Source organism: Lithobates pipiens, unplaced genomic scaffold (genome assembly GCF_037356315.1).
Source record: "Lithobates pipiens isolate NorthernLeopardFrog02 unplaced genomic scaffold, aLitPip1_a1.2 Scaffold_19, whole genome shotgun sequence".
NCBI classification, from domain to species: Eukaryota; Metazoa; Chordata; class Amphibia; order Anura; family Ranidae; genus Lithobates; species Lithobates pipiens.
Window position 1 is genome coordinate 457,297,824 of NW_027507764.1, and position 16,466 is coordinate 457,314,289.

Consider the following 16,466-nt stretch of genomic DNA (forward strand, 5'->3'; position numbering starts at 1 on the left):
AGGCGGCAGGAGCTTAGGGAACTGAACAAGTGGCTGAGGAGCTGATGCAGGAAAGGGGGGTTTGGGTTCCTGGAGAACTGGGCTGACTTCTCAGTCGGTTATCGGCTCTTTAGTAAGGATGGGCTGCACCGTAATGGGGATGGTACAGCTCTATTGTGAAGTAAGATGGTCACAATATTGGAGGAGCTTTTAAACTTGGTGTTGAGGGGGAGGGATCAGAGAACGCGATAGCCGTCAGGGAGCAGGTGACAGCCACCCAAAATCTGCCAGCGATCTCCACGTCGCCCCTCAGGGTCGCTGGGGACTCTGCTCATAGCAGAAGGTCATCCAGTTAGCCCAGAACAGCTATTCCCCACTGGAGCAGCAGCACCAGAACCGGGGCCAACACCTTGGTGAAGACCCAAGGAGTGGAGGCAAGACCAAAGGGTAAAGCCGCAAACTGATAATGTTCCTCTCCCATAGCAAAGCGGAGGAACCGCTGGCACAGAATGTGCAGGTAGGCATCCTTGATGTTGATGGAGGCAAGAAAGTCCCCCTGATGAAGAGATGCCACCACGGAACGAATGGATTCCATTCTGAAAGCGGTTCAGGGCCTTGAGGTCCAGAATCGGATGTACCGTACCCTCTTTTGTGGGGATCATACACAGGTTTGAATAAAAAACCCTGGAAATGTTCTAACGAAATCGGGACAATCACCTCTTGAAGAAACAGGCCTTGCACCACACCCTGGAGGGCTAAAAAGTGGTCCGGAGACAGACGCAGATTGGATGGAAAAAATCTGCTTTGAGGACAAGACTTGAACTCGATCTTGTAACCAGACAAAATCACTTTGTGGACCCACATGTCATTTATCATAGAGGTCCATGGGCCCGGAAACCAGCGAACACCTCCCCCAACCCAGACTGCGGGCGAGGGCGCCCTTTCATGCCGAAGGAGCCTTATCTGGGAGTCTGGAGAACCACGCTCTCAGTTTGCCCAACCAGGGCCGCTTTGAACCTCCTGAGGGGTGCTTGAAAGACTTTGAGCCTTTATCAGTGGACCTTGAGCCACAAAAAAACTTTGTGTGCTGAGAAGGAAGGACCATGCTTGCAACATGGCTCCTTCTGCTTTTTTGACTGTGGAAGAAAAGTACTCTTCCCCCTTGTGACACTCTTAATGATATCATCCAGAGTGGCCCCAAACGATCGCCTGGAAAAGGCAGATCACCTAGGGCTTTTTTTTTTAGAGGCCTGGTCCGCAGTCCAACAATTCAGCCACAATACCCGCCGAAGCACTACCGCTGAAACAGACAGCTTAGAAAGCAAGGGAGCTGCGTCCAAAGAGGCATACTGCAGCCCCTGGACCAGCTGGTCCGCTAATTCAGTGAAGGCAGGAGGAAACTGATCACCCTCCAGGTCACGGCATAACAGCTTCGCCCACTTTGTCAGCGTTTGAGACACCAGGGCAATGGCCAGGACCGGCTGAAACGCCAAATCCCCAATAGTGAACATACTGCCTTCCTGTCAGCCAGATCTTTAAAAACTGGAGAGTCTTCAACCGATCATGGTGGCTTTGTTCAATCAAGAGACCAGAAGATCCACCATAGGTGGAGTCGTCCACTTCTTGAGAAGACTCTCCTCAAAAGGATAATGCACAGCGAAGCACTTTGCGAGCGCAAAAAAGGAGGGATAGGGGAATACTTTTTCCATGCGAGATGGCTTGTGAGTGCCAGCACCTCCACCGCAGCCGTATTCCTCCATTTTTAATGTTTCCTGCACAGATGTAATCAGTGCGTCCACCAGCGCCTTCTCGTGCGCAGCCACTGGGGCAGAGCAATTCACCTCACAATCTGAAAAATCTAGGAGAGCGGCCGCAGATCCTGCAGGGTGGGCTCCGTCCAAGGCAGCTGAATCAGATTCAGGATCTGACGAGACAGATGAAGCAGGGGATGCTTCTTGCTAGTCCGCTGCCCAAGAGCCACCTACACCCAGGACACAAAGGACTCCAGAGCAGCATCAATGGATGGCTGGGACCCAGAGGGACCTGCAGCCTCTGATAAGGGGTCAGGTAGGGAAAGAAGAGACGCCCCACACCAAGAGCGACCACTGCAAAGGGACACCCGCCACGACGGTACCGGGAAACACCAGGACACCCCACAGCCTTCAGCAGAGGGAGGAAGGGACCCCACCAGACTCACCACCCCACCAGCGTAGAGCTTGATGCCTCAGGTGTAGACCCGCACACATGTGGTGTCCAAGGAAGAGGATAACACAGGAGTCAGCAAAGGGTTAAAAGGAGGAGCTTCCACCTGCTAAAAACGCTGTCTGGGCTACTCAGAAATGGCCATTGCTGCCTGAGCACCAAAAAACACCAAATCATGGCTGCCAAGCTATGTAAACTTGGCCACCTGAAATAATAAGTCAGCAGGCACTAGGGGGAAAAGACGCCAGCTATGGCAAAATGGCCACGCTACACGATGCTGACACAGACTCCAGGAAAACCCCTGAAAGAGAGAAAGAGAGGATCCGGGCACTGGACCCCTGGGGGAGCCCAGTGCCTCCCCCTCCCCCCGGAAAGCATGCACCTGGCAGCAGGCACCCCCTGCCTACCAGTACTCAACCTCATCCCCCAGGATCCATCATGGCACCACACTACTTCATATAGAGAAGGGAGGGGGAAAGGGGGGCTACCAGGAAACCTCCACCCTAGGAAGAGAGGGTGCAAGGGCGGAGGGAAACTTGCAGGACCAACTGACCCAGGGAGGGGCCCGTGTCCACCGCAAACCCACCAAGGGGAGAGGGGGGACATTTACGCACCATACCAAGACCAGGTGGGCACCGTTCCAGACAGAACCTCCTCGCCACTGAAGTGAGGGGCTGTCGGCCTGAGGGATTCTGCGACTCGAGACCCTATCGTATGTGACCTTGTGAGACATTTAACTAGCGGGGCCAGCCCCGTCCAGTGGGGCTATTTTGCGGCCGATCTATTGCGTAGCTGTGGTCTGCATGGGTTCGCTGGCCAGACTGGGGAGACCACAGCCTGTCGCCCAGTCCGGGAGTTGATTGCAGATCTCACCGGAAGAAATCCAGGAAAAAAACAACATACAAAAAAAATAACATCTGTCAGGACTAGAGATCCCAGCAGAGAACTAGGTCCTTACTCCTGACTAAGTAGAAAAACTGAAGGCCTATAGCGGGGGGGGGGGGGGGGGGGTTGTATATCACATAGGACTGCCCATGGCACCGATCCAATGGCGGGACGTAAAGGCTAGGAGGCGGGACTGGCTGGGACTGCGAGAGGAGCCAAGCCTAGCTAGAGTACACAGTACACTCGGCTCGGTCTATTTCGGCATCCTTCGCTCCTTTTTCCCTCAGAGAGAGCAGGGATCAGTGTATAACACACACCTATGATTTTTCCCTGATTTTAAGGGGAAAAGTGTGTGTTATACGTCGATAAATACAGTATTTTATTTTTAAATTATATTATATTTTTATATATTTTTTATATTTTCATTCACTTGTTTATATTGTTTAAATATCGATTGTCAGCAAATTTCCCAGGCTTTGTCAATAAAAACAAGTTGTGGGAGGGTGGCAACTCTGGTATCCAGTGACAGCAGCAGCATGCAGTAGTATGCTATCAGGCATCTGGAGGAATTACGAAGTGCTTGATGGCACCCATTAAAGATGGCCCTGGGAGGCGTTGGTGGGCCCTAACCTGAATGCCCTCAATAGAGAGATCTCTCTGCCATAATTCCCAACTTTGTTCCGGTCTACCTGTTGCATTCTTAGTAAACAAATACATCAAAAATTCTAACTTTAGTATCACAAATGTAGAAAAAGTAACAGCAAGGCCACTAGCTACTTGATCACAAACATTTATAATACCATACTTGTCTGAGAACCCAATACAAAACATCAGAGAATAAATTCTGGCAACAAGTAAAATAGGTCAGTGAATTGCTTATGGTAAGTATGTAACATTACAACAACACTGCAGTAACAATAGTCAGGGCAGTGTAATGTAAACAATCTTTTCAAAAAGTATGTAGAAGTCACTCAGCAGGTAGTCTCTAACCTTCGAGTGAATGGTATTATATCTGGTTGGAGTACACTTATTCCCACTTCATAGCAGACCTTTTGGTTATTATGAACATTGGTATCACCTGCCTCTTCAAGAATATGGTGTAGGAACATGGCAAGAGTTGCGTGCAATCTAGATGACTTGGTATGATTGGTGTGGTTTCTGGTGTCACAGAGACCTCTGGGAAAGAGCTGATGTGTGATGGACAGCTGATCCATCTCTATAGGATTTATTCAAACCACTGATTTGTCTGTAAATCTACAGTACTGTGAAAAAGCATTTCCTCCCTTCACTTCCTTATTTTTTGTTAATTTTTTGCATATTTGTCACAGTTAATTCAAATCATCAAATTAATTTTAAAGTTACACAAAGATACCCGAGTAAATAAAAAATGCAGTTTGTAAATTATGATTTCATTTATTAAGAGAAAATTGCTGTTTAAATCTGGCTGGCCCTATTCGAAAAAGTAACCCCCCCCACCTAAATCATAAATGAACTGTGATTAACCACATTTTTTGGAAAACAGAGTTGAATTTCACTTGCCACACCCAGGCCTGTTTACTGCCAGATCTGTTGAATCAAGAAATCACTTGAAAAGATTCTGTCTGACAAAGTGATGCATGCTAAAAGATCTAAAAAAAAAAAAGGAACACCTAATGCCGCAATGTAAAGAAATTCAAGAGCAGATGAGAAACAAAGTAATTGACGTGCATCTGTTTGGAAAGGGATACAAAGTAATTTCTAAGGCTTTGGTACTCACGGTGAGATCCGCTGTCCACAAGTAAGAAAACGTGGAACAGTGGTGAACCTTCTCAAGAGTGGCAGGCCTACCAAAATTAAGAGCACGCTGACAATTCATCCATGTCATAAAAGGACCCAGAACAGAATCTAAAGAACGGCAGGACTCACTTGCCTCAGTTAGGGTCAGTGTCCTAATTCAACAATAAGAAAGTGACGTGGCAAAAATGGCATCCAAGGTAGAGCTCCATGGCAAATGCCACTGCTGACCAAAAAGAACACAAATTGCTCACCTCACATTTGCAAAAAAAATAAAAAATCTTGATTATCCACGAACTTTTGGGCAAATATTCTGTGGACTGATGAGACAAAGGCTGAACTTTTTTGAAAGGTGTGCATCCCGTTACATCTGAACACAGCATTTCATAAAAAGAACATCATACCAACATTCAAACATGGTGGTGTTAGTATGGTCTGGGGCTGTTTTGCAGCTTCTGGGTCTGGACGACTTGCCATAATTAATGGAACCATGAATTCTGTGCTCACTAGAAAATCCTAAAGGAGAATCTCCAGCCATCGTGACCTCAAGCGCACTTAGATTATGCAGCAGGACAATGATCCAAAACACACCACCTCTGAATAGCTCAAGAAAAACAAAATTAAGGTTTTGGAGTGTCCTAGTTAAAGTCCGGACTTAAATCTGATTGAGATGCTGTGGGAGGAGCTTATAAAGGCCGTTCATGCTCAAAAACCCTCCAATGTGGCTGAATTAAAATAATTCTGTATAGAAGAGTGGGCCAAAATTCATCCACAGCGACGTGAAAGACTCATTGCCAGTTATCGCAAACGTTTGATTGCAGTTGTTGCCACCAAAGGTGGCACAACCAGTTATTACGTTTAGGCAATTACTTTTTCACATAGGGCCAGGCAGGTTTGGCTAGGTTTTGTTCCTTTAACCACTTAAGGACCGCCGTATTGCCATTGTACGTCATCACAATGGCACAGGCAGGCACAAGCACGTACATGTACGTGCCTGCCTTCCAGCGGGTGGGGGGTCCGATCGGACCCCCTCCCGCTGGATACGGTGGTCCGTTTCCCTCCGGGAGCGATCCGTGATGAGGGGATGGCCGTTGGTTTCTGGCCACCCCCTCTTGATCGCTCCTGGCCAATGACGAACTTCCTCCCACTGTGTATTGTTTACACAGGAAGGAGGAAGTGATGTCATTCTCCTCGGGGCGGTCTTTTTGACCGGACTACGAGGAGAAAACTAAAAGTAAGTGTGCACCAACACTACACTGACATGTAGGCACACACAGGCACACAAACCCCCTCCCCGATTCCCCCCCCCCCGATCCCCCCCGCCCCCCCTCCCCCCCCAGTCACAGTGTCACTGATTGCATTGATCATTTCTTTACTGATCAATACATTCAGTGTCAGTTGTAAAAGTAAAAACTGTCAGGGCAGTTAGTGTTAGATCCAGGGTAGCCCCCTATCATCCCCCAATAAAGATTTAACCCCCTGATTGCCCCTAGAGTTAACCCTTTCACCCCCTTTTGCCAGTGTCACTAAGCGATAATTTTTCTGATCACTGCATCAGTGTCGCTAGTGTCGCTAGGGTAGCTAGTTATTTTTTTAGGTTCACCGCCAGGTTTTTATATCGCTAGGTACCCCGATATACTACCCAATAATGGTTTTAACATCCTGATTGCCCCTAGTTAACCCTTTCACCCCCTTTTGCCACTGTCACTAAGCGATAATTTTTCTGATCGCTGCATCAGTGTCGCTACTGTCGCTAGGTAGCTAGTTATTTTTTTAGGTTCACCGCCAGGTTTTTATAGTGCTAGGTACCCCGATATACTACCCAATAATGGTTTTAACATCCTGATTGCCCCTAGTTAACCCTTTCACCCCCTTTTGCCACTGTCACTAAGCGATCATTTTTCTGATCGCTGCATTAGTGTCGCTACTGTCGCTAGGTAGCTAGTTATTTTTTTAGGTTCACTGCCAGGTTTTTATATCGCTAGGTACCCCGATATACTACCCAATAATGGTTTTAACATCCTGATTGCCCCTAGTTAACCCTTTCACCCCCTTTTGCCAGTGTCACTAAGCGATAATTTTTCTGATCGCTGCATCAGTGTCACTACTGTCGCTAGGTAGCTAGTTATTTTTTTAGGTTCACCGCCAGGTTTTTATATCGCTAGGTACCCCGATATTCTACCCAATAATGGTTTTAACATCCTGATTGCCCCTAGTTAACCCTTTCACCCCCTTTTGCCAATGTCACTAAGCGATAATTTTTCTGATCGCTGCATCAGTGTCGCTACTGTCGCTAGGTAGCTAGTTATTTTTTTAGGTTCACCGCCAGGTTTTTATAGCGCTAGGTACCCCGATATACTACCCAAAAATGGTTTTAACCCCCTGATTGCCCCTAGTTAACCCTTTCACCAGCGATCACAGTATAAGTGTCACTGGTGACGCTGGTTAGCCAGTTAGTTATTTAGGTTCCCCGTCAGGTTTTTATATAGCGCCAGGGACCCCCATATACTACCTAATAAAAATTTGAACCCCCTGATTGCCCCTAGTTAACCCTTTCACCACTGATCACCGTATAAGTGTTACGGGTGACTCTGGTTAGTTTGCTTTTTATAGCATCAGGGCACCCACCATTTATTACCCAATAAAGGTTTAACCCCCTGATCACCCGGCGGGTGATATCAATTAGGTTTTAGGGTCAGGGTCTGCGTCGCCCCAGGCAGCGCTAGGTTAGTGCCAGTACCGCTAACACCCACGCGCAAAGCATACACCTCCCGTAGTGGTATAGAATCTGAACAGATCAATATCTGATCTGATCAGATCTATACTAGCGTCCCCAGCAGTTCAGGGTTCCAGAAAAATGCATTGTTAGCGGGATCAGCCCAGATACCTGCTAGCACCTGCGTTTTGCCCCTCTGCCCAGCCCACCCAAGTGCAGTATCGATCGATCACTGTCACTTACAAAACACTAAACACATAACTGCAGCGATCGCAGAGTCAGGCCTGATCCCTGCGATCGCTAACAGTTTTTTTGGTAGCATTTTATATTTAAATCCGGAAGGCAGTGCTTGGTTTTCGGGGTCCCGTACGTGGCTAGGCTCCCAAAAAGTCCCCCACATGTGGTATCCCCGTACTCGGGAGAAGCAGCAGAATTTATTTTGGGGTGTAATTTGACTTATGCCCATAGCATGTGTGAGCAATATATCATTTAGTGACAACTTTGTGCAAAAAAAAAAAAGTTTGTAATATTCCCGCAACTTTTGGCAAAATATAAAATATTCCATGGACTCAACATGCCTCTCAGTAAATAGCTTGGGGTGTCTACTTTCCAAAATGGGGTAATTTTGGGGGGTTTTGTGCTATTTTGGCATTTTATGGCCTTCGAAACTGTGATAGGTAGTGAGGAGTTAAATCAAAAATTTGCACCCTTAGAAATCCTGAAAGTGGTGATTGGTTTTCGGGGTGCCGTGCGCAACTAGACTCCCAAAAAGCCCCACACAAGTGGTATCCCCATACTCGGGAGAAGTAGCGGAATATATTTTGGGGTGCAATTCCACATATAACCATGGCATGTGTGAGCAATATATCATTTAGTGACAACTTTTTGTAAAAATTTTTTATTTTTTTTGTCATTATTCAATCCCATAGGACAAAAAAAATTAATATTCAATGGGCTCAACATACCCATCAGCAATTTCCTTGGGGTGTCTACTTTCCAAAATGGGGTCATTTGGGGGGGGGTTTGTACTGCCCTGCCATTTTAGCACCTCAAGAAATGAGATAGGCAGTCATAAATTAAAAGCTGTGTAAATTCCAGAAAATGTACTCTAGTTTGTAGACGCTATAACTTTTGCGCAAACCAAAAAATATACGCTTATTGACATTTTTTTTTACTAAAGACATGTGGCTGAATAAATTTTGCCCTCAATGTATGACTAAAATTTAGTTTATTCGATTTTTCTTATAACAAAAAGAAGAAAATATCTTTTTTTTTCAAAATTTTCGCTCTTTTTCCATTTATATCGCAAAAAAAAAAATCGCAGAGGCAATCAAATACCATCAAAAGAAAGCTCTATTTGTGGGAAGAAAAGGACGCAAATTTCGTTTGGGTGCAATATTGCATGACCGCGCAATTACCAGTTAAAGCAGCGCAGTGCGAATATGGAAAAAGACCTCTGGTCCTTAAGGTGTTTATTGGTCCGGGGCTGAAGTGGTTAATAAATTAAGTCATTTAAAAACTGCATTTTGTATTCACTCAGTTTATCTTTGTGCAATTTTAATAAAATTTGTTTGATGATCTGAACTGTGACAAATATGCAAACAAAATCAAAAAAAATCAGGCAGGGGCAAATACTTTTTCACAGCACTGCAAACACTCAGTTTTAGGAAAATAATACCAATTCATAATTCTAACGTTAATACTTTTTCTTAAGAGAATAGCTAGAACTTTTCATTAACTTTTGACCTTAGATGTTTTTGGAAGCAACAAGAATGCAATAAATCCCAAAACACGGAAACACATCTCACATATAAAATCATAGTGAATAATTTATACATTCATGTGTCACTGCAACAGAATGAGAAACATGAAGGTAGAATATTTTTTTGAAAGAATGGAGAAAAATAAGGGGCATTTTAATACTATGGTGGAAATTATTTCTGCTATTTCACAGACATCGGATTGATTTCATTGTTATGCATCTGAATAATGAAAAGTTGTTTTTGCATAAAGAGTGCCTACAGGTGAAAATGTAAATGAATGTTCTGGTAAGATTTTCATTACAGTTCTGTGTTATTATTGTATGCTGGGAGGAAATGCTGTGTCCGCTCTGTAATTGACTTATGCCGCTAGTCGTGTCACTTCGATATGGCATGATATAAACAACTCTATTCAAGCTTATGTCACTTGATAATTCCAAAGGTCAGAACTTCATATAATTCTTCCAAATGAGTTTTAATTTGAAATGCCACTCCAGGGGTATCTAAAGATTGTGAAGGAGTTTTAAAATATTTTGAGGCTGCTGTGTTGGGCTGAGATTATAAAAATAATCACCAGTACTAGTTTCTGTTTCTGAGTTTGGAAGGAATAAAGAAAAATGGCTTGCTAAAACATAACACTACTAAACAGTGCCTTACCTAGGAATTGCTGCCGGTTTGCCTGTCTTTTCAGTGCCAGCTTCATTAGATCCGCAGGTACGTTGGGCAATGTAGATACTTCTTCATAGGTTCCAATAGCACGCAGGAGATCATCATTGCTCCTCCGCTTCTCAGCCATATCATCTTCACACTGTGGGTAAAACAGTGTTTGACTACTATGTTTAAAAGACCGGAGAAATCAGCAATGTGATACACTGTACACGTTTTGACCTAGATCAGTACTACTTGCCCAAAAAAAGAAGGAATTTTGATGTACCCGTAAATCCTGTATCATGGAGTACATTACAGACACTGATATCAATTCATAGACCATGGATATATGCCTTAGTCTATAAACCGATTCCTGTGAAATAAGAAGGAATTTGGATTTACCTGTAAATTCCATATCTTTGGGTAAAGTACAGGACACGTGAGGGTTGGAGGGGGTTCATAGACCCATGGTCTATGAATCAGTTCATGTGTCCTGTACTGTATAATAAAGATATGTACAGTATCTCATAAAAGTGAGTACACCCCCCACATTTTTGTAGATATTTTATTACATCTTTTCATGTGACAACACTGAAGAAATGACACTTTGCTACAATGTACAGTAGTGAGTGTACAGCTTGTATAACAGTGTAAATTTACTGTCCCCTCAAAATAACTCAACACACAGCCAATAATATCTAAATCGCTGGCAACAAAAGTGAGTACACCCCTGATTGGGCCCAATTAGCCACCTTCCCTCCACAATGTTATGTGACCCGTTAGTGTTACAAGGTCCCAGGTGTGAATGGGGAGCAGGTATGCTAAATTTGGTGTTATCGCTCTCACTCTCTCATACTATTTACTGGAAGTTTAACATGGTACCTCATGGCAAAGAACTCTGAGTATCTAAAAAAAAATGAATTATTGCTCAACATAAAGATGGCCTAGGCTATAAAAAGATTGCCAAGACCCTAAAACTGAGCTGCAGCATGGTGGCCAAGACCATACAGTGGTTTAACAGGACAGGGTCCACTCAGAACAGGCCTTGCCATGGTCGATCAAAGACGTTGAGTGCACGTGTTCAGCATCATATCCAGAGGCTGTCTTTGGGAAATAGTGCTGCCAGCATTGCTGCAGAGGTTAAAGAGGTGGGGTGTCAGCCTGTCAGTGCTCAGATCATACGACACACACTGCATCAAACTGGTCTGCATGGCTGTCGTCCCAGAAGGAAGCCTCTTCTAAAGATGATGCACAAGAAAGCCCACCGTTTTCTGAAGAAAAGCAGACTAAGGACATGGATTACTGGAACCATGTCCTGTGGTCTGATGAGACCAAGAAAAATGTATTTGGTTCAGATGGTTTCAAGTGTGTGTGGCGGCAACCAGGTGAAGAGTACAAAGACAAGTGTGTCTTGCCTACAGTCAAGCATGGTGGTGGGAGTGTCATGGTCTGGGGCTGCATGAGTGCTGCCGGGACTGGGGAGCTACAGTTCATTAAGGGAACCATGAATGCCAACATGTACTGTGACATACTGAAGCAGAGCATGATCCCCTCTCTTCGGAGACTGGGCTGCAGGGCAGTATTCCAACATGATAACAACCCCACACACACCTCCAAGACAACCACTGCCTTGCTAAAGAACCTGAGGGTAAAGGTGATGGACTGGCCAAGCATGTCTCCAGACCTAAATCCTATTGAGCATCTGTGGGGCATCCTCAAATGGAAGGTGGAGGAGCGCAAGGTCAAGGTCTCTAACATCTACCAGCTCCATGATGTCGTCATGGAGGAGTGGAAGAGGACCCCAGTGGCAACCTGTGAAGCTCTGGTGAACTCCAAGAGGGTTAAGGCAGTGCTGGAAAATAATGGTGGCCACACAAAATATTGACATTTTGGGCCCAATTTGGACATTTTCACTTTTGTGAGATACTGTAAGTTTGTATAAGTCCATCTTGGACACATTCTATTTTTTGCTTGGCAACCTATTCTTTCAAAAATTTTCTGTTCCATCTTCCCTATTACACGGGAACCACTATCTGTTACACCTTCATTCTTTTAAAATAGAACTATAGGCAAAACTTTTTTTTTTTTTTTTTTTTTGGATAGAGTATGGGAGGGTTATAACCCCTGAAAGGTTTATTTTTGCCATTGTTGTCCTATTGGGGAGATTTACCTTCACTTCCTGTCCCATAGCCATCAAGAAGTGAGAGAAAATCCCTGCAAATTAAGGGAATCTCTTGGAATCTCGCTCCTTCTGCCTTCCAAGTACCCCCCTACCAAACTGCTTGCTAGGGGTGCACTCATGTGGGCTCACTCCCAAGCCCTGCTGCCTGCGTCCATAGACACAGACAGTGGGGCTCTGCCTCGTCTCCTGTTTACTCATCATAGGGTACGATTCTCAGCAATGGGGGCTATTAATCTTCCCTGTGAGGAGGGTGAGGAGGGAGAGAAAGGAGAGAGCTGCTGCTCTTGTTCACAGCACAAGAGCAGGCTCAGGTAAGTTTGAGGGGGGCTGGGGGATCCTGGACACACATTTTTTTTTTTATCTTAATGCAGGGAATGCATTGAGGTAACAAAAAAAATGAAGGCTTTAGAACCACTTTAACTGTGTTATGTTATGCAACACAGTCTCTGAATAGTTCCTGTTGTTTCTCTGGGACAGGAAGTGATAAGAAATCAAACAGGACAGACAGCAAAGAAACCAAAAAAACTAAAATTAGTTTTAAAGTGTTTTTTGCATTCCATGCATTTAGGTAAAAAAAACCTTCTGCATGCAGCCCCCCTTCTCCCCCCTCAGCACACCCTTACACTTACCTGAGCCTGATCTAGATTCCACAATGTGCACAAGAGCAGTGACTCTCTCTGCCCCCATAGCAAGTGTGACAAATCCTATGCCAAACTATGCATACTTCATGTATACCCCAAGGGTCAATCTGAAAAGTGTGACCCTTGGGTCACAATTATAGATGATCAGAGTTAGGTCTCTTGCAAGATCAAAGCTTTTTGACCTGTTAAACATAACAGGGGAATGCCTTTCATGCACATGTGCTGGCATCACAAAAGTTTCAGGCAGGAGAGCCACTGGTTTTGTAGTAAGACAGTGTAGAAATACCATTGCCTACTCACATCAAGCACAATCAGATTCCAGCCAACAGAGGGGAGATCCCTTCTCCTGCAGCTTCCTCTCATCACGTTCACTTGAGGGGCATAGCTGACCCCATACCAGCTCTTGACAGAAATGCAAATATTCTCCTGCTTCTCTGCAGGGACATCCCAAGGGTACACAAGACTTGCCAACAAATCAACAGACCAGATGGCCCACCATATGCCCAATGCCTGGACCTAGGCTGGGTCATCATAGGCAACATCTGTCTGGGTAATGTCAGGAGGTCATCCACAGTTTCTTCTTTCAAGATACGTGTCCTACCAAATGTTTGCATTACCAGTAGCACACACATCACTGCCATGTCAAAATAAGACTTTGCAGTAAAGGCATGCAACAGTTCTTCAACAAAGTGATAACAAGGCTCTTAATTTCTGGGATGATCATGTTGGCACCACAGTAAGTAAGGAGTCACATCAGGACAATTTCAAAAGCTAGATGGCACACCTATTATTTTGTTCCTCAAGAAAGAAACTACCAAATAATGGTCATGGTACAGTAGAACAATTTATTTCTTTAACATGCACACTGAAAAGAAGAAAACCTATATAAACACTTTGTAAACTCTATGCCTAAGATATTCACAAAAGATCATGCTGAGCCTGCATCACCTTTCAAATAATCAAAGATATGTTGGTACCTTGTGTGTACCATCCTTGCAGGCCAGATTAAACAGTTCTATATGTATGTCAGTAACTGAGTATAACCTAGGTAGTTCTCCAATCCCAATCAATGGCACAATGCGCCTATAGTCCTAAACCCAGCTGCTGTCTTTCTGTGCATTACATGGTTATCACCATCTGATTTCTTGAATGATAACCCTCATCACAATTCACACCGATTCTACATTTGAACATGTTAATCCTGGATCTGACAAGGAAATCAGAGCTAATATCATTACATTCAACACCTACGTGAAGTCAAAGATGGAGCTGAGTTCTGTTAATGCTACAGCAAGCAAAGGCCCTTGTACACACGGTCAGAGATTCTGACGGAATGTGTCCTATTGGACCATTTTGTCAGATAATCCGACTGTGTGTGGTCTCCATCGGACTGTTTCCGTCGGAGTATCCGACGGACCAAGTTTTCCAACAAAATGCTCCCATCAGACATACTCCGATCATGTGTAGCCTACTCCGACGGACAAAGTGCCACGCATGCTCAGATCAAATTCCTAGGCCAAAGCTATTGGCTACTAGCCTGAACGTAGTCCCGTCGTAACTAAATAACATCATCACGTTATGTACAATCAGATTTTCCGACAACTTTGTCCGACCTTGTGTATGCACCAGTTTCGGACAAAATCCGTCGGACAAAATCCAACGGATTTGGCTGTCAGAATGTCCGACCGTGTGTACAAGGGCTTAGACAGCTGTGAGCTCTCTACCTTGGGGCAACAGGACATGTACCAAGCCATATTCATAAAGACCTAGTTAGAGGAGTTTGGTGCAGAGGAATGCAAATGGCCTGCACAGTGCCCTAACCTCAACCTTAATAAACACCTTTGGGATAAATTGGAATGCCAATTGAGAGCCAGGTTTTCTCATCCATAATCAGTAAATGACTTCACACATGCTCATATGCCTGAATGGGCACAAATTACCATAGACACTCCGAAATCTTGTGAAAAGCCTCTATAGAAAAGCCACAAAGGGGCTTTTTCAAAACCATGGCCATTATAATTCCCATGGTTTCGCAACGGGATGTCCAACAAGCTCATATAGATACGATGGTCACAAATGTTTGGCCATATAGCGCATCTCTCCTCCAGTCTGCTTCTACTCAGTGTTTGTGAATATTGGAGGAGGTGGAGGGGTTAGGAAGAAAGTTTAATATAATTCAGCTCCTTCCAGTCTAGCGCACAGTAAGTGCCCATGCACACGGACGTTTTAAAAAACTGGCTGCAAAGCTAGCTCCGACGCCTGGAAAAATCGCCGTTAAAAACGTGATTTTTACCGCGTTTTGCATTGGCGTTTTTGCGTGTTTTTTAGCGTTAGCATTAAGTAGCTTTTTTAAAGAAACACATCTCTTGGCTATAGGACTCAGAAAACAAAGAAAATATGTTGCGCGTTTATGCGCGTTTTTGCGCGTTTTCCCGCGATTCGCGTTTTTACAGCTCTAGCTCCACGCCACGGAACGCACTGGTCCTGGGTTTTTTTTACATCTTAAAAACGCCTATGCCATTTTCAGCTCAAAAACGTCTAGGTGGGCATGAAGCCATAGACTAACATGGACAGCCGTTTTTAACCACTTGCCGACCGCCTCACGCCGATGTACGTCGGCAGAATGGCACGGGCAGGCATAAGCACGTACATGTACGTGATTTGCCTCCCGCGGGTCGGGGGCCCGATCGGGCCCCCGCCCGGTGCCTGCGGCGGTCGGTTTTCGTTCGGGAGCGATCCCGGACGAGGGGACGGCCATTCATTCATGGCCACCCCCTCGCGATCGCTCCCGACGAATGGAAATCCTCGGTGACATCACTTCCTCTCCTGTAATGTAAACACAGGAGAGGAAGTGATGTATTCTCTCCTCCGTGTCGGTATTTTTCGTTCCGACACGGAGGAGAGCGGATCAGTGAGTTGCACCAACACATCCCACACACAGTAGAACATGCCAGGCACACTCACACCCCCCCTTTACCCCCCGATCACCCCCCCAATTACCCCTGCCCCCCCAGTCACAGTGACACCAATGTCATTTTTTTTTTTTTTTTTTTTTTTTTTGCATTGGTGTCATTTGTGACTGTAATAACTGTTAGGGCAGTTAGGGTTAGCCCCCTTTAGTTCTAATGTACCCCCCTAACCCCCCCAATAAAGGTTTAACCCCGTGATCACCCCCCGTCGCCAGTGTCACTAAGGCTGGGTTCACATTGCAGCGGTTTATGAGAACGAATGTGATTCGCACCGCACTGCAGTGCAAATCACATCCGATCTCTGTGCGATTCGAGTTCAGCCATTCGCCGCACCCGCCGCACCCGCCACACCCGCCGCACCCGCCGCAAATTCGCACGGGACCCTTTTTTTGGCCCGCAGCAGAATCGGATCGCATGGGTGTTCACACCATGCGATCCGAGTTTGCAGATCGCACTGCGATATGCGAACTGATCTGGGGGTGTCAGTAACATTTCACTGACACTCCCAGCAGTTCGCATAGGGCAGTGTGAACTGCCGCCTGGAGGCATGCGATGCGGGAACCCGCCGCGGATTCGCGGCGTTTCCGCATCGCTCCAGTGTGAACCCAGCCTAATAAGCGATCATTTTTCTGATCGCCGTATTAGTGTCACAGGTGACGCTAGTTAGGCAGGTAGGTATTTAGGTTCGCCGCAGCTTTTTATAGCGCTAGG

General features: G+C 45.4%; 1 protein-coding gene across 9 annotated transcripts in view; it reads right to left on the reverse strand.

Annotated features, from left to right (window-relative positions):
- The window catches only part of ASPH (aspartate beta-hydroxylase), a 334,747-nt gene that overhangs the window by 76,047 nt on the left and 242,234 nt on the right, over positions 1-16,466 (reverse strand). For all 9 annotated transcript variants that reach the window (XM_077492760.1, XM_077492758.1, XM_077492757.1 and 6 more), the window contains one exon: positions 9,973-10,123. In XM_077492760.1, the coding sequence (XP_077348886.1) occupies positions 9,973-10,123 (151 nt within the window). The remainder of the gene's footprint in view (positions 1-9,972; positions 10,124-16,466) is intronic.